General features: G+C 38.5%; 1 protein-coding gene across 3 annotated transcripts in view; it reads right to left on the bottom strand.

Annotated features, from left to right (window-relative positions):
- The window catches only part of AGGF1 (angiogenic factor with G-patch and FHA domains 1), a 55895-nt gene that overhangs the window by 14891 nt on the left and 17425 nt on the right, over positions 1-23579 (bottom strand). For all 3 annotated transcript variants that reach the window (XM_060009280.1, XM_060009278.1, XM_060009279.1), the window contains exons 6-11: positions 18887-19217; positions 17787-17898; positions 16916-16967; positions 3890-3991; positions 2438-2603; positions 1234-1316 (exon numbers count right to left, since the gene is read on the bottom strand). In XM_060009280.1, the coding sequence (XP_059865263.1) occupies positions 1234-1316; positions 2438-2603; positions 3890-3991; positions 16916-16967; positions 17787-17898; positions 18887-19217 (846 nt within the window). The remainder of the gene's footprint in view (positions 1-1233; positions 1317-2437; positions 2604-3889; positions 3992-16915; positions 16968-17786; positions 17899-18886; positions 19218-23579) is intronic.

The following is a 23579-nucleotide window of genomic DNA, read 5'->3' on the forward strand; positions in this document are numbered from 1 at the left end:
TTTTGGCTTTTAGAAAAAAAGCTGCTGTGACCATTTGCTCACTAGTTTTTGTATGAACATATGCTTTCATTTCTCTTGGATAGAAATGAAATACTTTGAAGTAGAATGGTGAATAATACAGTAGGTGTACATTTAACTTTTTGACAAAGTACTAAACTCTTCTCCAAAGCAATCACACCATTTATATTTTCACCAGCAGTGTATGCGAGTTCCTGTTCCTCCACATGCCCACCAACACTTAGTATGGTCAGTCTTTTTAATTGGTTTTAAATTGCAATTCCCCAATGACTAATAATACTGAACATCTTTTCATGTGTGTATTTGCCACCTGCTTTGGTGAAGTGTCTATTCAAATCTTTTGCTTATTTTTAAATTAAGTTGTTTTCCCTTATTGAGTTTTCAGAGTTCTTTATATACTCTAGGTATAAGATACATGACTTTTATCAGATATATGATTTGCGAATATTTTTCCCAGTCTGTGGCTTACCTTTTCATTCTCTTAATCGTGTCTTTGGAAGAACAGAAGTTTTGGAGGAAGTACAATTTGTGCTTTTATGGATAGTGCTTTTAGTGTTAGATACCTTAAAAAATCTTTGACTTTTTTTTTAAGGTTTGCTTCTAGAAGTTTAAATTTATATGTATAGTCCATTTTGAGTTCATTTTTATATGTTATGAGGTGGGGATCAAGGTTATTGTTGTTGTATATGGCTATCTAATTGTTCCAGCACTGACTGTTGAAAAAAGACCATCCTCTTTCCACCAAACTGCCTTCATGCCTTTGTTGAAAATCATACACACACACACACGCACACACATATACACATTTATCTATGTATCTATATGGGTCTATTTCTGGACTCATTATTCTGTTCCATCAACATATTTATCTTTTTGCCAGTACTATACTGTTTTTATTGCTGTAGTTTATAATAAGTCTTGAAATCAGGCAGTATTAGTCCTCCAACCGTGTTTTTCGAGGGTATCATTTTAATGCAAGTTTTTTAAAAACCAGAAATGGTTATTCCAATATAGGGTATTATCATCACTTTCCTACTCCAACCTCAACAGTTGTTGAGGTAAACAGTAAAAAACTAACAGGAACTACATAAATCTCAGAATCATTCTAAATAGCTCTCTTTTTATATATAAAAATGGACTATGCTTATCTACAGGCAGTTTTATACAAAACCAGACGCACAGTTTAACACATGTAACAATATTTAACTCCCTTACCTGCAAACCATATTTTACTCGTATTTTCTTTAATTCTTTTCTCCTTTCCAGCTCTTTTTCCTCCTTACTTAGAGTTGGACCAACTAAAAGGAAAAATTGAGTTTGGTTTAAAGAAAAAAAAAAACACTAAATATGATATAATACTGTTTATTTAATAATGAAAAACTAATAGTACTAGTATCCCATCTGCAGATTAATAAAAAGTTCAAATAAATTAATATAAAAGGATCTTAGGTTGTGATGATGTCCCTTCAGCATTTTGGTAATTAAATCTACTTGGAAAGTAAACCAAAACTCGAAAGAGTATAGGAATGTTTTAGATACTGAAAGAAACACTGCACATCTTAATTTTTCAATATGGTTACTGTAATAGAAATCCAAATGCAGAAATATTGTGAGTTTTCCAAAGGAACATAAGCTTGTGCAAAAGAAAAATAACAGAACCCAAGATTCACGTTACTATGTAACGTGCCATACTCATTTTCATAAGGTAGTATGAGAAAACAAAAAATACATAATGACGTGTATAGTTGGTATTTAAAGGAAACAAACGATGTTAAAAAAATTACTTACTAGTTAAAAGGATCTTTCAATTTTTAAAGCCTTAGATGAGTGGGTTTTAAACAAGATAGTAACATTTTACAATATTATTTATTATAGAAAGTAATGGTATATACACAGATAATATATCAAACAAACTGTAAGTAGGAAAGCAAATATATCAACAAATAAATCTTAATACCTTGGCCTATTATTTTCTATGTTACTATTTTACATCAGAGTTTAACTGTGGATGACTTTTTATATCAGTAAACAGATGTTAAAGGGAAACCAATCTCTATTTATGTCACAATTACTCCTTTGAAGTACATTTAGCTACCACTGCAGTGCTGCTTCAAAAGCCTATAGACTGGATTAGCAAAAACAGAGCTAATGATTATCATTCCTGGTCATAAAGTAACCTAATGCTGTAATAGTACAAATTACTACACAGAAAAACCAACTACAATCATAATCTACTAGTCTAGGTCTCAAATTTCAAATACATGTCATTTCTCAGGCTCATTTGATAATATTCACTTAAATACAAATGTATCTCAATAGAGTATTATATCAATTAGATATGAAGCTGGTACTGATACTTTTTCAGAACATGCAGTGAATTAGAAAGCTACCATGCCCATAAACAGTATGTTTCACATACCAAAAGGTTCATCTTTCTTATCAAGACGAAGGTGAGCTCTAACCTGCCCTGGTTCACAGCCATCACAGGTATCACTGCCAGGGTGAATGTGAAAGGACAACACAGTCTCTCCAATTTTCACTTCATCTCCATGCTCAAGTATGTAAGGGTCACATTTAGTTTTGGGCTAAAGGAGAAAAAAATTACAAAGCCAAACCCAAGAGAGTTACACATGGTTATTTTATTTATTTTATGTCTACTGTAATGTCTGATTATAAAAATAAAAATTGAGATTGTTCTCAATGAGATAGACATATGCACACACATTTCCACAAAACTTGAAGGTGATGCATAATATTCTACTAGTTGAGAAGATGACAGCTGAACCGAGCAACTTCTAATTTTTTTTTAATATTTATTTTATTTATTATTATTTATTTTTGGCTGCATTGGGTCTTTGTTGCCAGGCGTGGGCTTTCTCTAGTTGCAGCAAGCAGGGGCTACTCTTCGTTGTGGTGCGCGGGCTTCTCACTGCAGTGGCTTCTCTTATTGCAGAGCACAAGCTCCAAGCACATGGGCTTCACTAGTTGTGGCACATGGGCTCAGTAGTTGTGGCTCGCAGGTTTAGTTGCTCCGCGGCATGTGGGATCTTCCAGGACCAGGGCTCGAAGCCATGTGCCGTGCATTGGCAGGCAGATTCTTAACCACTGCGCCACCGGGGAAGCCCTCTAATTTTTATATTATCAAAATCCACTGATCTCCCCATCTCCATGCCCAATCCTATCACAGAAATACCCAACTCAAACTTCAAACAGTCTACTACCAAAATGAAAAATCACAATCAAAAAGATGAAGTGTTAAGGAGATAGGTGCATCATATTTCCCTTTTTCCGTCCTCTCTTGATAATTCAGTTTTATCTCATTTTTGATTCTTTAGACTAAGACCTCCCTCCCTCCCTTCCATATATTATCTTATTATGTGCTAAAGCACTTTGTTACATGTTGGGATAGAAGAGTTAACTAAATAGACATAGCCCTTGCCTTCAAGGAGTTTACAGTTTAACAACATTTCCTTTAACAGTTTAAACACACACACACACACACACACACACACACACACACACACACACACACACACACACACACACACACACACACACACACACACACACACACACGATGGCCCCTAAAGTTGCTATAAGAACATTTACTCTGAATAGCTTTAAAATGCATTTATTTCCAAAAATAAGGCACAGGTACATAATTAGAAGTCAAAACTCAACAGTTAAGTATCCACTTACTGTATACATTTTTTAGCCCTTTCTAAGAATTCCCTTCCATGTTAACACATTTGGATGAATACCAATCTGAACTAAATGATATGTATAATAACTATGGCCCTGAGGGATAAAAAGTTTCATTTCAGTTTTTTAAAATAATGTGCAAGTATTTAATTAATAAGTATATACTCACTTGAAGAATCTGTTTTCCATTTACAATTGTACCATTTTGACTGCCTTGATCCACAAGGACATAACTTTGTAAGTCGTGATCAAAATAAATTTCTGCATGAAACTTAAAAAAAAAGAAACCAGGTAATTATAAAGTATTATACCTTTTTTTAAACCATAGATAATTTCTCTATGATAAGATGCAATGAACTTTAGTCTCTTAATAATTTAGCTTTTATTATTTTTAATACATTTTTTTCAGAATACAAAAGTATAATAATGCTTCTGGTAGAAATGAGAAGGCTACAGGAGAAAAACTCATCTATAATTCCACCTATAATTACCATTAATAATTTAGTATGTGTCCTACCTTTTCTACTTTTATAATATAGTTGAGATTATACTATATATATAATTTGAAATAATTTTTTCACCTAATATGTCTGTTCATGTTATTAAAAATTCTTAATACAAAAGGTGATTTGAAACATTCAAGGCTGACTTCTCAGTTTTTTCCAAATTTTCAATACTCAGAACTAATCACTCCCTTCTGTTCCACAGCACTTTGTTTATATAACAATTAAATTATACAAAGTTTCCGTATATGTGAATGTCACTGTACTGCTTACAATTTTCGCTTACATTTATTTTTATTTAATTAATTTAATTTACTTATTTATTCATTTATTTATTTATTTGGCTGTGTCAGGTCTTAGCTGCAGCATGCAGGATCCTCCTTGAGGCACGCAGATCTTTCGTTGTGGCGTGTGGGCTTGGGCTTCTCTCTAGTTGTGGTGTGTGGGTTTTCTCTCTAGTTGTGGTGCACGGGCTCCAGAGCACTGTGGGCTCCGTAGTTTGCAGCACACACGCTCTCTCGTTGAGGCGCTCGGGCTTAGTTGCCCCACAGCACGTGGGATCTTAGTTCCCCGACCAGGGATCGAACCCACATCCCATGCATTGGGAGGTGGATTCTCTACCACTGGACCACCAAGGAAGTCCCTATTGCTTACATTTAGTTTACAATTTTCTTACCACTTAGTACATAATACAGTACCTCACATATATTGGGCATGTACTCAATACATGCCTATTTAACTGGATATAGAGCTGCAGAAATATTTAACTTTAAATTTCATAAACAATACATTGCTGGTGGGAATGTAAAATGGTGCAGCTGCTTTGTGGGGGGGTCTGACAGTTCCTCAAAATGTTAAACAGGGAGTTACCATACGATTCAACAATTCTACTCTGAGGTAGGCATCAAGAGGAATGAAAACATACCTCCAAACGAAAACCTGTACGTGAAATGTTCACAGCAGCATTATTCTTAATAACCAAAAAGTGTAAACAATTCAAATGTCCATCAGCTGATGAACAGATAAAAAACACTGTATCTGAACATTGAAGTAGTATTTGGCAATAAAAAGAAATGAAGTACTGATATATGTTACAACATGGATGAATCTTGAAGACATGCTAAATAAGCAAAAAAGCTAGTTACAGGGGTGGGGTCAAGATAGCGTACTAGGAGGACAGGGAATTCGCGTCTCCGCACAACTAGGGCACCTAGCAGGCACCGGTGGGGGACAACGGACACCTAAGGGGATGGCAGGAACCCCCAGCAACTGGGTAGGATGTGGGATGTGGGGGGAGTGAAGGGGGGGGTAGAAGTGGAGGTGGGACGGAACTGGTACCCCTAAGGGGCAGGTGGGGGAGGGGAAGGAATCCCACGTCCAAAGGGGGAAATTGGGGAACACCTGGGAGGGCAGAGGATCAAAAGGGAGCGTGGCCAGGTTTCCCCTGCCCACTTGGGCCCCCAGGAACCTGTTCAGATCCCAGGCCTGATCCTCTACCTACCGAGGCCCCCTCCAGCCACACAGGTCCTGAGGAAGTGGGAGAGAGGGAAGGGGGAGCAAAAGTAAAGGCCGGACCTAAGGGACAGCACCCCTGAGGGGTGGCTAGGGAGAGGAGGAGTTCCTACACCCAGTGGACCCACCCACGGTTAGGGGTCCACAGGCGGGGGGAGACCCTGGGGAAGACAGTGGGGGAGAGGCACAAAAGAATGGAAGGGAATGGGGCCAGTGCTTTCCCTGTCCACTTAGGCACCGGGGAGCTTGTTGGGCTCCCAGGCTTAATCCTCTGCCCTCAGAGCCTCCCTCCTGCCTCGCAGAAACCAAGCCCCATCCCCACACCCCCCCCCACCCAGGGCCCCAGCTCTGCACTCAGAGACACCCTCCAACACTTGGCCTAAACCCCACCCCCACACCCTCACTCAGGGCCCTACCTCCAAACTCCAGAACTCCACACTCCAGAGGCCCTTCTTTCGACATGCTACCTCTTCCCTTCCACGCAGGTCCTAAGCAGAGGCCCCGCCCAATGCCTGAACATCACCACCTACGCTCCACCCCATGCTCAAATGTCACCCCCCACCTGCCTAGGTCCCGCCCCACCCTAACTCGCACCCCTACCTGTTTCACCCCAGCTTACACTCTGCCCCCATAGCCAAGGTGCATTTTTTTCTTTTTTCCTCTTTTGGATTGGGGTTCTGTTTTACCTTGTTGATTCATTGTTGTTCTATTATATTTTTATTTTTCCTGATAAACCTCTTATTTTTCTAATTTTATTTTATTCTTTATACTTTGTTATTGTTCTCTCTTTTTGGTTTGTTCCCTGCCCTCCCCCCGCTTTTTTTCTTTTTTTCTGTTGTGTTATTTTACCTTGTTGCAGTTGTTTCAATTATAGTTTTGTTTTTCCTAATATAATTTTTATCTTTCTAATTCAATTTTGTTTTTTATTCTTTGATACTGTACTGCTCCTTTTCTTCTTTCTTTCTTTCTTTTTTTTACCATGCCACAAAGCTTGCAGGATCTTGATTCCTAGGCTGCAGATCAGGTCCGAGCTCCTGTGGTAGGAGCTCCGAGTCCAAACCGCTGCACTAACAGAGAAGCTCAGACCCCAGGGACTATCAATCGGAGTGAGGCCTCCCAGAGGTCCTCATCTCAGCACCAAGACCCAGCTTTATCCAACTGCCTGCAAACTCCAGTACTGGACATCTCAGGGCAAACAACCAGTAAGACAGGAATACAGCACCACCCATCCAAAAAAAAGAAAGAAACGACAAAAAAATATGTTACAGACGAAGAAGCAGGTAAAAACCTACAAGACCAAATAAATGAAGATGAAATAGCTAACCTACCTGAAAAAGAATTCAGAGTAATGACAGTAAAGATGATCCAAAATCTCAAAAACAGAATGGAGAAAAGACAAGAAACACTTAACACGGATCTAGAAAAACTAAAGAGCAAACAAACAATGATGAACACAATTACTGAAATTATAAATACACTAGAAGGAATCAATAACAAAGTTACAGATATGTGAGCTGGAAGATAAAATGGTGGAAAAAACTGCCAGGGAGCAGAAAAAAGAAAAAAAAGAATTGAGGACAGTCTCAGAGACATCTGGTACAACATTAAATGCACCAACATCCGAATTACAGGGGTCCCAGAAGAAGAAGAGAAAAAGAAAGGGTCTGAAAAAATATTGGAAGAGATTATAGTTGAAAACTTCCCTAACATGGGAAAGGAAATAGTCAATCAAGTCCAGAAAGCACAGAGAGCCCCATACAGGATAAACCCAAAGAGAAACACATAGAGACGCATATTAATCAAACTATTAAAAAATAAATACAAAGAAAAAGTATTAAAAGCAGCAAGGGAAGAGCAACAAATAACATACAAGAGAATCACCATAAGGTTAACAGGTGATCTTTCAGCAGAAACTCTGCAAGCCTGAAGGGAGTGGCAGGACATATTTAAAGTGATGAAAAGAAAAAATCTACAAACAAGATTACTCTACCCAGCAAGGACCTCATTCAGATTTGATGCAGAAATTAAAATGTTTACAGACAAGGAAAAGATAACAGCATTCAGCACCACCAAACCAGCTTTACAACAAATGCTAAAGGAACTTCTCTAGGAAGGAAACACAAGAGAAGGAAAAGACCTACAAAAACAAACTGAAAACAATTAAGAAAATGGTAATAGGAACATACATATCAATAATTACCTTAAATGTAAATGGATTAAATGCTTCAACCAAAAGACATAGACTGGCTGAATGGATACAAAAACAAGACTCGGACATATGCAGTCTACAAGAGACCCAATTCAGACCTAGGGACACATACAGACTGAAAGTGAGGGGATGGAAGAAGATATTCCATGCAAATGGAAATCAAAAGAAAGATGGAGTAGCAATTCTCATATCAGACAAAATAGACTCTAAAATAAAGACTATTACAAGACACAAAAGAGGACACTACATAATGATCAAAATACCAATCCAAGAACATATAACAACTGTAAATATTTATGCCCCAACACAAGAGCACCTCAATACATAAAGCAAATGCTAACAGCCATAAAAGGGGAGATGGAGAGTAACACAATAATAGGGGATTTTACCACCCCACCTTCACCAATGGACAGATAATCCAAAATGAAAATAAATAATAAAACACAAGCTTTAAATGACACATTAGACAAGATGGACTTAATTGATATTTATAGGACATTCCATCCAAAAACAACAGAATACACTTTCTTCTCAAGGGCTCATGGAACATTCTCCAGGACAGACCACATCTTGGGTCACAAATGAACCCTTGGTAAATTTAAGAAAATTGAAATCGTATCAAGTATCTGTTCCGACCACAACACTATGAGACTAGATATCAATAACAGGAAAAATACTGTAAAAAATACAGACATATGGAGGCGAAACAATACGCTACTAAATAACCAAGAGATCACTGAAGAAATCAAAGAGGAAATAGAAAAATACCTAGAAACAAATGACAATGAAAACATGACGATCCAAAACCTATAGGATGCAGCAAAAGCAGTTCTAAGAGGGAAGTTTATAGCAATACAATCCTACTTCAAGAAACAAGAAACATCTCAAATAAACAACCTAACCTTACACCTAAAGCAATTAAAGAAAGAAGAACAAAATATCCCCAAAGTTAGCAGAAGGAAAGAAATCATAAAGATCAGATCAGAAATAAATGAAAAAGAAATGAAGGAAATGATAGCAGAGATCAAAAAAACTAAAAGTTGGTTCTTTGAGAAGATAAGCAAAATTGATAAACCATTAGCCACACTCATCAAGAAAAAAAGGGAGAAGACTCAAACCAACAGAATTAGAAATGAAAAAGGAGAAGTAACAACTGACACTGCAGAAATACAAAGGATCACGAGAGATTACTACAAACAACTATATGCCAATTAAGTGGACAACAAGGAAGAAATGGCCAAATTCTTAGAAAAGCACAATCTCCCGAGACTGAACCGGAAGAAACATAAAATATAAACAGATCAATCACAAGCACTGATATTGAAACTGTGATCAACAAACAAAAGCCCAGGACTAGACGGCTTCTCAGGCGAATTCTATCAAACATTTAGAGAACAGCTAACACCTATCCTTCTCAAACTCTTCCAAAATATAGCAGAGGGAGGGACAATCCCAAACTCATTCGACAAGGCCACCATCACCCTGATACCAAAACCAAAGATGTCACAAAAAAAGAAAACTACAGGCCAATATCACTGAAGAACATAGGTGCAAAAATTACTCAACAAAATACTAGCAAACAGAATCCAACAGCATATTAAAAGGATCATAGACCATGATCAAGTGGAGTTTATTCCAGGAATGCAAGGATTCCTCAGTTTAGGCAAATCAATCAGTTTGATATACCATATTAACAAACTGAATGATAAAAACCATATGACAGATTGGGGGAAGATGGTGGAAGAGTAAGACGCGGAGATCACCTTCCTCCCCACAGATACACCAGAAATACATCTACACGGGGAACAACTCCTACAGAACACCTACTGAACACTGGCAGAAGACCTCAGACCTCCCAAAAGGCAAGAAACTCCCCACGTACCTGGGTAGGGCAAAAGAAAAAACAGAAAACGGAGACAAAGAATAGGGATGGGACCTGCACCAGTGGGAGGGAGCTGTGAAGGAGGAAAGGTTTCCACACACTAGGAAGCCTCTTCGTGGGCGGAGACTGTGGGTGGCGGAGGGGGAAGCTTCGGAGCCGCGGAGGAGAGCACAGCAACAGGGGTGTGGAAAGCAAAGCGGAGAGATTCCCGCACAAAGAATCAGGGCCAACTGGCACTCACCAGCCCAAGAGGCTTGTCTGCACACCCGCCGGGGCGGGCAGGGCTGGGAGCTGAGGCTCGGGCTTCGGTCGGAGCACCAGGAGAGGGCTGGGGTTGGCGGCGTGAACACAGCCTGGAGGGGGTTAGTGCGCCACGGCTAGCCAGGAGGGAGTCCAGGGAAAAGTCTGGACCTGCCGAAGAGGCAAGAAACTTTTCCTTCCCTCTGTTTCCTGGTGCGCGAGGAGAGGGAATTAAGAGCGCTGCTTAAAGGAACTCCAGAGACGGGCGCCAGATGTGGCTACAAGCGCGGACCACAGAGACAGGCATGAGATGCTAAGGCTGCTACTGCTGCCACCAAGAAGCCCATGTGCAAGCACAGGTCACTATCCACACCCCCCTTCCGCGGAGCCCGTGCAGCCCGCCACTGCCAGGTTCCCGGGATCCAGGGACAACTCCCCTGGGAAGAACGCACGGAGCGCCTCAGGTTGCTGCAACGTCACGCTGGCCTCTGCCGCCGCAGGCTCGCCCCGCACTCCGTGCCCCTCCCTCCCCCCGGCATGAGTGAGCCAGAGCCCCGTAATCAGCGGCTCCTTTAACCCCTGTCCTGTCTGAGCGAAGAACAGACGCCCTCCAGCGACCTACACGCAGAGGAGGGGCCAAATCCAAAGCTGAGCCCCTAGGAGCTGTGAGAACAAAGAAGAAAAAGGGAAATCTCTCACAGCAGCCTCAGAAGCAGCGGATTAAAGCTCCACAATCAACTGGATGTACCCTGCATCTGTGGAATACATGAATAGACAACGAATCATCCCAAATTAAGGAGATGGACTTTGAGAGCAAGATTTAGGATTTTTTCCCCTTTTCCTCTTTTTGTGAGTGTATATGTGTATGCTTCTGTGTGAGATTTTCTCTGTATAGCTTTGCTTCCACCATTTGTCCTAGGGTTCTATCCTTCTGTTTTCTGTTTTTAATTTTTTTCTTTTATTTTTCGCTTAATAATTATTTTTTATTTTAATAACTTTATTATATTTTATCTTACTTTACTTTATCTTCTTTCTTTCTGTTTTTCCTCCCTCCCTCCCTCCCTCCTTTCGTTCTTTCTTTGTTTTTGTTTGTTTCTTTCTTTCTTTCTCTCTTTCTTTGTTTCTTTCTTTCTTTCTTCTACTAATTCTTTCTTTCTACTTTTTCTCCCTTTTATTCTGAGCCGTGTGGATGAAAGGCTCTTGGTGCTGCAGCCAGGCGTCAGTGCTGTGCCTCTGAGGTGAGAGAGCCAACTTCAGGACACTAGTCAACAAGAGACATCCCAGCTCCACATAATATCAAATGGTAAAAATCTCCCAGGTATCACAATCTCAACACCAGCACCCAGCTTCACTCAACAACCAGCAAGCTACAGTGTTGGACATCCTATGCCAAACAACTAGCAAGACAGGAACACAACCCCACCTATTAGCAGAGAGGCTGCCTAAAATCATAATAGGTCCACAGACACCCCAAAACACACCAACATACGTGGACCTGCCCACCAGAGAGACAAGATCCAGCCTCATCCACCAGAACACAGGTCCTAGTCCCCTCCACCAGGAAGCCTACACAACCCACTGAACCAACCTTAGCCACTGGGGACAGACACCAAAAACAATGGGAACTACGAACCTACAGCCTGCAAAAAGGAGACCCCAAACACAGTAAGATAAGCAAAATGAGAAGACGGAAAAACACACCACAGATGAAGGAGCAAGATAAAACCCCACCAGGCCTAACAAATGAAGAGGAAATACGCAGTCTACCTGAAAAAGAATTCAGAATAATGATAGTAAAGTTGATCCAAAATCTTGGAAATACACAAACTGCAAAAAACATTTAACAAGGACCTAGAAGAACTAAAGATGAAACAATCAACGATGAACAATTCAATAAAAGAAATTAAAAATACTCTAGATGGGATCAATAGCAGAATAACTGAGGCAGAATAACGGATAAGTGACCTGGAAGATAAAATAGTGGAAATAACTACTGCAGAGCAGAATAAAGAAAAAAGAATGAAAAGAACTGAGGACAGTCTCAGAGACCTCTGGGACAACATTAAATGCACCAACATTCGAATTATAGGGGTTCCCAAAGAAGAAGAGAAAAAGAAAGGGACTGAGAAAATATTTGAAGAGACCATAGTTGAAAACTTCCCTAAAATAGGAAAGGAAATAGTTAATCAAGTCCAGGAAGCACAGAGAGTCCCATACAGGATAAATCCAAGGAGAAACACACCAAGACACATATTAAGCAAACTGTAAAAAATTAAATACAAAGAAAACATATTAAAAGCAGCAAGGGAAAAACAACAAATAACACACAAGGGAATCCCAATAAGGTTAACAGCTGATCTTTCAGCAGAAACTCTGCAAGCCAGAAGGGACTGGCAGGACATATTTAAAGTGATGAAGATGAAAAACCTGCAACCAAGATTACTCTACCCAGCAAGGATCTCACTCAGATTTGATGGAGAAATTAAAACCTTTACAGACAAGCAAAAGCTGAGAGAGTTCAGCACCAGCAAACCAGCTTTACAACAACTGCTAAAGGAACTTCTCTAGGCAAGAAACACAAGAGAAGGAAAAGACCTACAATAACGAACCCAAAACAATTAAGAAAATGGGAATAGGAACATACATATCGATAATTACCTTAAATGTAAATGGACTAAATGCTCCCACCAAAAGACACAGATTGGCTGAATGGATACAAAATCAAGACCCATATATATGATGTCTACAAGAGACCCACTTCAGACCTAGAGACATACAGACTGAAAGTAAGCGGATGGAAAAAGATATTCCATGCAAATGGAAACTAAAAGAAAGCTGGAGTAGCAATTCTCATATCAGACAAAATAGACTTTAAAATAAAGACTATTAGAAGAGACAAAGAAGGACACTACATAATGATCAAGGGATCGATCCAAGAAGAAGATATAACAATTGTAAATAATTATGCACCCAACATAGAAGCACCTCAATACATAAGGCAAATACTAACAGCCATAAAAAGGGAAATCGACAGTAACACATTCATAGTAGGGGACTTTAACACCCCACTTTCACCAATGGACAGATCATCCAAAATGAAAATAAATAAGGAAACACAAGCTTTAAATGATACATTAAACAAGATGGACTTAATCGATATTTATAGGACACTCCATCCGAAAACAACAGAACACACATTTTTCTCAAGTGCTCATGGAACACTCCCCAGGATAGATCATATCTTGGGTCACAAAACAAGCCTTGGTAAATTTAAGAAATTTGAAATTGTATCAAGTATCTTTTCCGACCACAACGCCATGAGACTCGATATCAATTACAGGAAAAGATCTGTAAAAAATAAAACACATGGAGGCTAAACAATACAACACTTAATAACGAAGTGATCACTGAAAAAATCAAAGAGGAAATAAAAAAATACCTAGAAACAAATGACAATGGAGACACGATGACCGAAAATCTATGGGATGCAGCAAAAGCACTTCTAAGAGGTAAGTTTACAGCAATACAATCCTGCCTTAAGAAACAGGAAACATCTCGAATAAACAACCTAATCTTACACCTAGAGCAATTAGAGAAAGAAGAACAAATAGCCCCAAAGTTAGCAGAAGGAAAGAAATCATGAAAATCAGATCAGAAATAAATCAAAAATAAATGAAGGAAACGATAGCAAAGATCAATAAAATTAAAAGCTGGTTCTTTGAGAAGATAAACAAAATAGATAAACCATTAGCCAGACTCATCAAGAAAAAAGGAGAAGACTCAAATCAATAGAATTAGAAATGAAAAAGGAGAAGTAACAACTGACACTGCAGAAATACAAAAGATCATGAGAGATTACTACAAGCAACTCTATGCCAATAAAATGGACAACCTGGAAGAAATGGACAAATTCTTAGAAATGCACAACCTGCCAAGACTGAATCAGGAAGAAATAGAAAATATAAACAGACCAATCACAAGCACTGAAATTGAAACTGTGATTAAAAATCTTCCAACAAACAAAAGCCCAGGACCAGATGGGTTCACAGGCGAATTCTTTCAAACATTTAGAGAAGAGCTAACACCTATCCTTCTCAAAGTCTTCCAAAATATAGCAGAGGGAGGAACACTCCCAAACTCATTCTACGAGGCCATCATCACCCTGATACCAAAACCAGACAAGGATGTCACAAAGAAAGAAAACTATATGCCAATATCACTGATGAACATAGATGCAAAAATCCTCAAACTAGCAGAAGAATCTAACAGCACATTAAACGGATCATACACCATGATCAAGTGGGGTTTATTCCAGGAATGCAAGGATTCTTCAATATACGCAAATCAATGAACGTGATACACCATATTAACAAACTGAAGGAGAAAAACCATACGATCATCTCAATAGATGCAGAAAAAGCTTTCGACAAAATTCAACACCCATTTATGATAAAAACCCTGCAGAAAGTAGGCATAGAAGGAACTTTCCTCAGCATAATAAAGGCCGTATATAACAAACCCACAACCAACATCATCCTCTATGGTAAAAAACTGAAAGCATTTCCACAAATATCAGGAACAAGACAAGGTTGCCCACTCTCACCACTCTTATTCAACATAGTTTTGGAAGTTTTAGCCACAGCAATCAGAGAAGAAAAGGAAATAAAAGGAATCCAAATCAGAAAAGAAGAAGTAAAGCTGTCACTGTTTGCAGATGACATACTATAGATAGAGAATCCTAAAGATGCTACCAGAAAACTACCAGAGCTAATCAATGAATTTAGTAAAGTAGCAGGATACAAAATTAATGCACAGAAATCTCTGGCATTACTATGTACTAATGATGAAAAATCTGAAAGTGAAATCAAGAAAACACTCCCACTTACCATTGCAACAAAAAGAATAAAATATCTAGGAATAAACCTACCTAAGGAGACAAAAGACCTGTATGAAGAAAATTATAAGACACCGATAAAAGAAACTAAAGATGATACAAACAGATGGAGAGATATACCGTGTTCATGGATTGGAAGAATCAACATTGTGAAAATGACTCTACTACCCAAAGCAATCTATAGATTCAATGCAATCCCTATCAAACTACCACTGGCATTTTTCACAGAACTAGAACAAAAACTTTCACAATTTGTATGGAAACACAAAAGAACCCGAATAGCCAAAGCAATCTTGAGAACGGAAAACGGAACTGGAGGAATCAGGCTCCCTGACTTCAGACTATACTACAAAGCTACAGTAGTCAAGTCAGTATGGTACTGGCACAAAAACAGAAAGATAGATCAATGGAACAGGATAGAAAGCCCAGAGATATACCCACGCACATATGGACACCTTATCTTTGATAAAGGTGGCAGGAATGTACAGTGGAGAAAGGACAGCCTCTTCAATAAGTGGTGCTGGGAAAACTGGACAGCTACATGTAAAAGTATGAGATTAGATCACTCCCTAACACCATACACAGAAATAAGCTCAAAATGGATTAAAACCTAAATATAAGGCCAGAAACTATCAAACTCTTAGAGGAAAACATAGGCAGAACACTCAATGACATAAATCACAGCAAGATCCTTTCTGACCCACCTCCTAGAGAAATGGAAATAAAAACAAAAATAAACAAATGGGACCTAATGAAACTTCAAAGCTTTTGCACAGCAAAGGAAACCATAAAAAAGACCAAAAGACAACCCTCAGAATGGGAGAAAATATTTGCAAATGAAGCAACTGACAAAGGATTAATCTCCAAAATTTACAAGCAGCTCATACAGCTCAATAACAAAAAAACAAACAACCCAAGTCACAAATGGGCAGAAGACCTAAATAGACATTTCTCCAAAGAAGATATACAGACTGCCAACAAACACATGAAAGAATGCTCAACATTATTAATCATTAGAGAAATGCAAATCAAAACTACAATGAGATATCATCTCATACCAGTCAGAATGGCCATCATCAAAAAATCTAGAAACAATAAATGCTGGAGAGGGTGTGGAGAAAAGGGAACACTCTGCACTGCTGGTGGGAATGTGAATTGGTACAGCCACTATTGAGAACAGTATGGAGGTTCCTTAAAAAACTACAAATAGAACTACCATATGACCCAGCAATCCCACTCCCAGGCATATACCCTAAGAAAACCATAACTCAAAAAGAATCATGTACCAAAATGTTCATTGCAGCTCTATTTACAATAGCCCAGAGATGGAAACAACCTAAATGTCCATCATCAGATGAATGGATAAAGAAGATGTGGCACATATATACAATGGAATATTACTCAGCCATAAAAAGAAACAAAATTGAGCTATTTGTAATGAGGTGGATAGACCTAGAATCTGTCATACAGAGTGAATTACATCAGAAAGAGAAAGACAAATACCGTATGCTAACACATATATATGGAATTTAAGAAAAAAAAATGTCATGAAGCACCTAGGGGTAAGACAGGAATAAAGACACAGACCTACTAGAGAATGGACTTGAGGATATGGGGAAGGGGAAGGGGAAGCTGTGACAAAGCGAGAGAGAGGCATGGACATATATACACTAACAAACGTAAGGTAGATAGCTAGTGGGAAGCAGCCGCATGGCACAGGGATATCGACTCAGTGCTTTGTGACCGCCTGGAGGGGTGGGATAGGGAGGGTGGGAAGGAGGGAGACGCAAGAGGGAAGAGATATGGGAACATATGTATAACTGATTCACTTTGTTATAAAGCAGAAACTAACACACCATTGTAAAGCAATTATACCCCAATAAAGATGTTAAAAAAAAAGGATGATTTACAAAATCACATCTAGGGGGTTGTAACCGAAAAATCAAAGAGCTTACCTTACTGACACCAACTTCAGGGATTCGGAGAGTATGCTCCATATCTTTTTCTCTGCAGAGTTAAGTAAAATGCCGTTAATTATTTTTGAAGCATACATAAATGTAGCACTTAAAGAATTTTTTTAAAGATAAGTTTTTTTGTTTTAAAAGATACTGTTAAAATGCAAGTCTATCACACTAAATCTGGTTTCTATAATGCTACTCTAATTTCCTTTTTGAAAGAAGGTTCCAGAATTACTTTTACTCTTTGGTACATCTGTCACAGGCTAGTAAACATCCAGTGAGACAAAATGTCCTTTGTACTCATGTCAATCACTTTTTCCAGACCTGTTGACTGTTTCCACTTCTATTACTAAATGTAAAAAAAGTATAATATTTCTAAGAATTTAAAATTAAGATATCGTATGGAACCTGTTCCATACATTACCTTTCCAGTTGGGAAGAAAGGAAATTATCCTACTCATGATTAAAACCTACCTCTCTACCAAGCTGGCTGAATTATAAAGGAGTAAAGGAAAACAATCAGAGGAGGTCAACAGTGGGTTTAAGTAATTTAAACCTAAAAAAAGCAATACAAAAGGTAAGAAAATGACAAAACCTCTGTGGAAGGTATCATATCACCAAGATTTTATCTCTTTACATAGGCAGTCCCCTTTAGGGATAATGAGGTTATATCTCCAATTGTCTTCCAAAAGCAGGTGACAAAAGGTAGGTGTCAGAATATTTTTTGAGTGGAAAAGGGAGGGACATGGATGTCACTTTTTTCCTATTCAACCAGTACCATGCATATTTAATGATTAACTGCTCAGGAAAAGTACAGTCCACTGGAATAAGACAAATACACAAATATAATAACACTAAACATTTTTACCTTCCAATTGTAGCAGGATTTACAGCTGTAATGATAAAAAGTGATCCTGTCTGCAACACAGGTGATCTAATTACAATTACTCTAATACATGGGGGCCAAATTTTTTCTTCATCTGCCAAAGAAAGAAATGTGTAAATATTAATTCAAATGCTATGGGAAAAAATCAGAAATGCATAGGGATGAGTAGGAGGCATACATAAAGTACAAATATATTGATAAAAATCTTCATTCTGTTTAAAACAACATTCTTAAATTCTGCTATATCACATACACAGTAAGTAAGGTTTAACAATGTTACCAATTTAAAATGGTCAACCTGTGGGACTTCCCTGGAGGTCCAGTGGTTAAGACTCCACACTTCCACTGCAGGGGGCACAGGCTTGATCCCCAGTCAGGGAACTAAGATCCCACATGCCGTGCAATGCGGCCAAAAATAAATAAATTTATAAAAAGATCAACCTAAAGATATTCAGCACCTATCACAATTATAAAATAATCAACTCTCTCTTTTTTAAGGTCTTGGAATTTGAAAGTATCCCAAAAAAGCATTTTTACATTAAGTGAGAAAAACTGAGTCTGCCCTTTTTAAGAAAAAATGAGAGGAAATTCCATTAAGAACAAAATAAGCTCATATACACCAATATGAATTCCTGAGTTTTAAAAGTATATCTTTATATCCTCAAGTAAAATAAATATTAGATTTACCATAATACCTATGTAAGCTGAATTCATGGACTACTCTTTCTAAAGGCAACTGCTTTCCCAATTACAAAAGTGGACAAATATCTAATCCACTAAAATAGACTTTGTACCTATTTTAGGATTAGAAAGTAGGTAACTTGGTTTTGTGTTTTTACTGACTAAGCCATTCAATGCAATGAAACTTCAGGATCCAAGTACTAGTCATTTATTCACATCCTACTGTTGAAAAATAACCAAGCAGTTATAATTTTTAATAATGTCATTAATCTCTTTAAAACAATCAGCTCACTTTTCGGCAGATATATTACATGGGTTAATAACACTTTTAACCGTTTTGCACTTTTACAATGACCATACTTGGTTATTTATATAAAATTAAGTAATGGCCATTTACTCACCTTCATCTTCAGAATCTTCTGCAGTTACATTGTCTTCACTGGTAATGTCTTCATCATAACTGTCCTCGGTCTGAGAGTCTGTAATTTCACCTTCTTCAGGCTCACTATCAGTGTCTATGATTTTCTCATCTTTAAATGAAGCCGAATTATAAATGTTTTCATCAAGAGGAGATTCTACAGTCTTTGCGCTAACTGGAACAGTATATTTGGGGGGACTCTTTTTGTAATGAATATCTATTTTGGCCTTCTTTTTCACACTTGCAAAATCTTCTCCCTCACTGCAGCTTATATGTTCAATACTTGATGTTTTTTGATCTTCTGAATTCAAATTCTGGAAAGAGGTGGAAACAGGAGAGAAGACTCTTAAACATGACCATCTTATATTTAATGCTAAATGTTTCAATGAATTAGTGAAGATATATACACACAGTGAAATAGCTATTATCTCTAGTGCCTCTTCCTCTCATGTTCCTTTTCCTGGTTAATGATATGACCATCCACTTATCCAAATCATAAGTCTTTGACATCTCCTTAACCACCACTTGAAATCAATTACCAAGTGCTATAGACTATGTTTGAAATTTATCCCAATTTTCTCTCCTTATCTATTTTCAGTGTCTTAACTGTCCCAGTCCAGGCCCTCATCACATACTGCTTGGACATGTGACAGCCTAGAACAATGCTGTCAAAAATAAAATGCAAGTTATATTTTATACTTTAAAATTATCTAGTAGGGCCATTAAAAAGGTAAAAAGAAACCAGTGAAATTCATTTTATCTAACCCAGTACTTACAAAATATTACTAATTATATATAAAATTAACATTTAATCACTATAAAAATTACCAAAATATTTTACATGGACTTTCTGTACTAAGTCTTCAAAACTGAGTGTAGTTTACACTTACAAAGCATCTTAATTAGGATTAGCTACATTTCAAGTATTCAGTAGCCAGATGGAGCTGGCTGAACTGTGCAGGCCTAGAGAATACAACTAAACCTAAATTTTCTTTCTGAACGTTGAGCCAATTATCAAGTCAACATACATAACATAAAGAATTAGCTTTAATTACAGCAGGGATTTAAAGGTCCAAATATACCTAATGTAGCAGAACTGAAGTTTTGCTAAAATTTAATATATTAGAGAGTTGGTTTGATAATACAAAAAAAGTACAGATGAATCAGTTGCATCTCTTTTGTTCCAAAATTCCAACTTACCTGGCATAAGCCTTTTATTATTTATTACACATGCATACTGGGCATACCCTAGGACAAACGAACAAATCTATTATTTTAACTTTAGAAGAAACAGAGAGTTATTTTCCTTTGGTTTGTAACACAGTCTGAATTTTCTTTCTATATTAGAGCAACATGATGAAGTGAATTCATATGGTCCGCTGTTACTTTATAAAATATGAGACCATCTTAAACACACTTTTGTTTGTCTTTTAAATTAATTAATTTATTTATTTTTGGCTGTGTTGGTCTTTGTTGCTGTGCGTGAGCTTTCTCTAGTTGCAGTGGGTGGGGGCTACTCTTCGTTGTGGTGTGCGGGCTTCTCATTGCAGTGGCTTCTCTTGTTGCGGAGCATGGGCTCTAGGCGTGCGGGCTTCAGTAGCTGTGGCACGTAGGCTCAGTATTTGTGGCTCACGGGCTCTAGATCGCAGGCTCAGTAGTTGTCATGCACAAGCTTAGCTGCTCTGTGGCATTTGGGATCTTCCCAGACCAGGGATGGAACCTGTGTCCCCTGCACTGGCAGGCAGACTCTTAACCACTGCACCACCAGGGAAGTCCCTAAACATGCATTTTTAATAGCAGCATAAATTCAGTTTGAAGACTGGCTAAACACTCACAGTGTGATAGATAAACTATACATATTTCCGGCAACATAAACTCACCAAGAACAAGAACAAGGGCAAGGAGCTGAAAAACTATGAGGGGGCTTCCCTGGTGGCGCAGTGGTTGAGAGTCCACCTGCAGATGCAGGGGACACGGGTTCGTGCCCCGGTCCGGGAGGATCCCACATGCCGCGGAGCGGCTGGGCCCGTGAGCCATGGCCGCTGAGCCTGCATGTCCGGAGCCTGTGCTCCGCAGCGGGAGAGGTCACAACAGTGAGAGGCCCACGTACCGCAAAAAAAAAAAAAAAAAAAAAAAAAAATCAGAAAAAAAAAAAAAAAAAAAACTATGAGGAACTTTAAAGGCCACTGTGAATTATGGCCAAAAAATTTCCCTATCTATATATGCTTTAAAAAAAAAGTTTCCAATCTTACATATTTTATTATTACTACTGCTTATAGGACAATACATGCAGAGGAAAAATGAGTGAAATTGCAAGAGGTACTGCTTTTTAAAAACTATTTGTCAGTCTAGAATGTTAGATAAATATTCATTAAAATATAAGAAAGGCCCGGTGCCTACATGTGGGCATTAAGCATACATGCATATTTCAAGTTATTACTCCAATCTCTTCACCCTACTTCCTTCCTTCTGTATACTCTACACTTCCAAAAAGTAAGGCTCAAGAACATCTTAAAACTCAAGAAAAAGATGAGGATGTCCTAACTGCTTTCCTCCCATGCTTCACAATTACCTTTTAGAATCCTTGGGGAATTCTCAGAATTTCATCAGGATTTTTCTTAAGTCACTGTCCTGAAGTTAACATATTTTTGAAGGATGGTAAAGATGAACAGATATGGGAGCTAAGCTGGACTAAAATCTCACAGAATGCTTTCAAATTTCATTCTCTAGTTTGTCAGGAAAGGTCATCTGAGGACCCCTACATGTTCTTTGCTTTGCTAGGGAGAAGTATTCATAATGCATCCTTTCAAACAGTTCAACCACTAGTAATAGGTAGACGTCACTAAAAAATAGATCTTAAAAAAAAAAGAAAAATCATTTTTGCTATTTTAGTTACATAATCTTCAATTCCTAGGTATTGCCAGTGAAAATAAAAGAAAAATAAAGACAAATCAAATAGAGAATTGAGATAAAATTTCAAGAGTAGGGGAGGTGGCCAAGGTGGTGAAGTAGGAAGACACTGAACTCACCTCCTCCCACAGACACAGCAAAATTACAACTAGTTACAGAGCAACTATCTATGAGAATAACCTGAACACTAGCAGAAAAGATTTTCCACAACTAAAGACATAAAGAAGTAAACACACGATACATATATACAATGGAATATTACTCAGCCATAAAAAGGAAGAAAATTGGGTCATTTGTAGAGACATGGATGGACCTAGAGACTGTCATAGAAAGTGAAGTAGGTCAAAAAGAGAAAAACAAATATCGTTTATTATCGCATATATGTGGAATCTGAAAAAACTGGTATAGGCGATCTTATTTACAAAGCAGAAATAGAGACACAGACGTAGAAAACAAACCTATGGCAGAAAGCGGGGGGGTGTGGGATGAATTGGGAGATTGGGATTGACATACATACACTATTGAAACTATGTATAAAATAGATAACTAATGAAAACCTATTGTATAGCACGGGGAACTCTACTCAATGCTCTGTGGTGACCTAAATGGGAAGGAAATCCAAAAAAGAGGGGATATATGTATACATACTACTGATTCACTTCGCTGTACAGTGGAAACTAACACAAAATTGTAAAGGAACTATACACCAATAAAAACTTTTTTAAAAAATTAAAAGAAACAAAAATAACCACATGAGATGGGTAGGACAGGTGGTGACCCACACCCCATGCTGGCAACCCACAAATGGAAGGAATATCACAAGCACAGAGGTCCTCTACAAGGAGCAAGGAGTCTGAGCCCCAAATGGGGTCACCAGCCCAGGGGTCCTGCACTGGAAAGATGAGCCCCCAGAATGTCTGGCTTTGAAAAACCAGCAGAGTTTATGTTCAGGAGAACTCGAGGGATACAGGAATAAGATTCTGCTCTCAAGGGCACATGCAAAATGTCACATGCTCTAAGTCCCAACACTGAGGCAGTAGTTTGAAAGGAGCCTGGGTCAGCTATTTTTGGGAGTCTGTTCTACCCCAATAACACTGGTACTGGAACACACCACTTTGGAATTTTCCTCTAGTCTGTTAGTGCTGGCGCCCCAGCCCTGCCCACCAGCAGGCTGGCACAAGCCCCAAACCCCACCCCTGGCCTGCCAGAAAGACAGCGATGTGGGGACCCAGCTTCACCCTCCAGTGAACCACTGAGCCCCCAGACCATGCAGCCAACTTCACAGGAAGACTACCCTACCCTCTAGTAGGCCTACAGCCACCATACAAGGCATGGCCTCACAGCCAACCAGGCCAGGGGCCAGCCCTGCCTACCAGTGCTCCCACAGTAATCAGCCCCACCACAACAGAAGGATGTATATGCAGCCCACATAGGGGACACCCCTAAAGCATCTGGTTCTGGAGACCAAAAAGGAGTGTGCTGCTGGGGCCCCAGAAGAGGTCTCCTAAATAAGGCCACTTCTCCAAGATGGGAAACATAAACAACCTACCTAACACATGGAAATAAACACAAAGAATTGGGTAAAGTGAGGAGACAGAGGAATATGTTCCAAATGAAGGTACAAGACATAACCTCAGAAAAAGAACAAACAAAGTGGAGATAAGAAATCTACAGATAAAGAGTTCAAGATAATGATCATAAAGATGCTCACCAAACTCAGGAGAAGAATCAATGAACATAAAATTTCAGTAGTTAGAAAATATGAA

This window comes from Delphinus delphis, chromosome 3 (genome assembly GCF_949987515.2).
Source record: "Delphinus delphis chromosome 3, mDelDel1.2, whole genome shotgun sequence".
Lineage (NCBI taxonomy): Eukaryota > Metazoa > Chordata > Mammalia > Artiodactyla > Delphinidae > Delphinus > Delphinus delphis.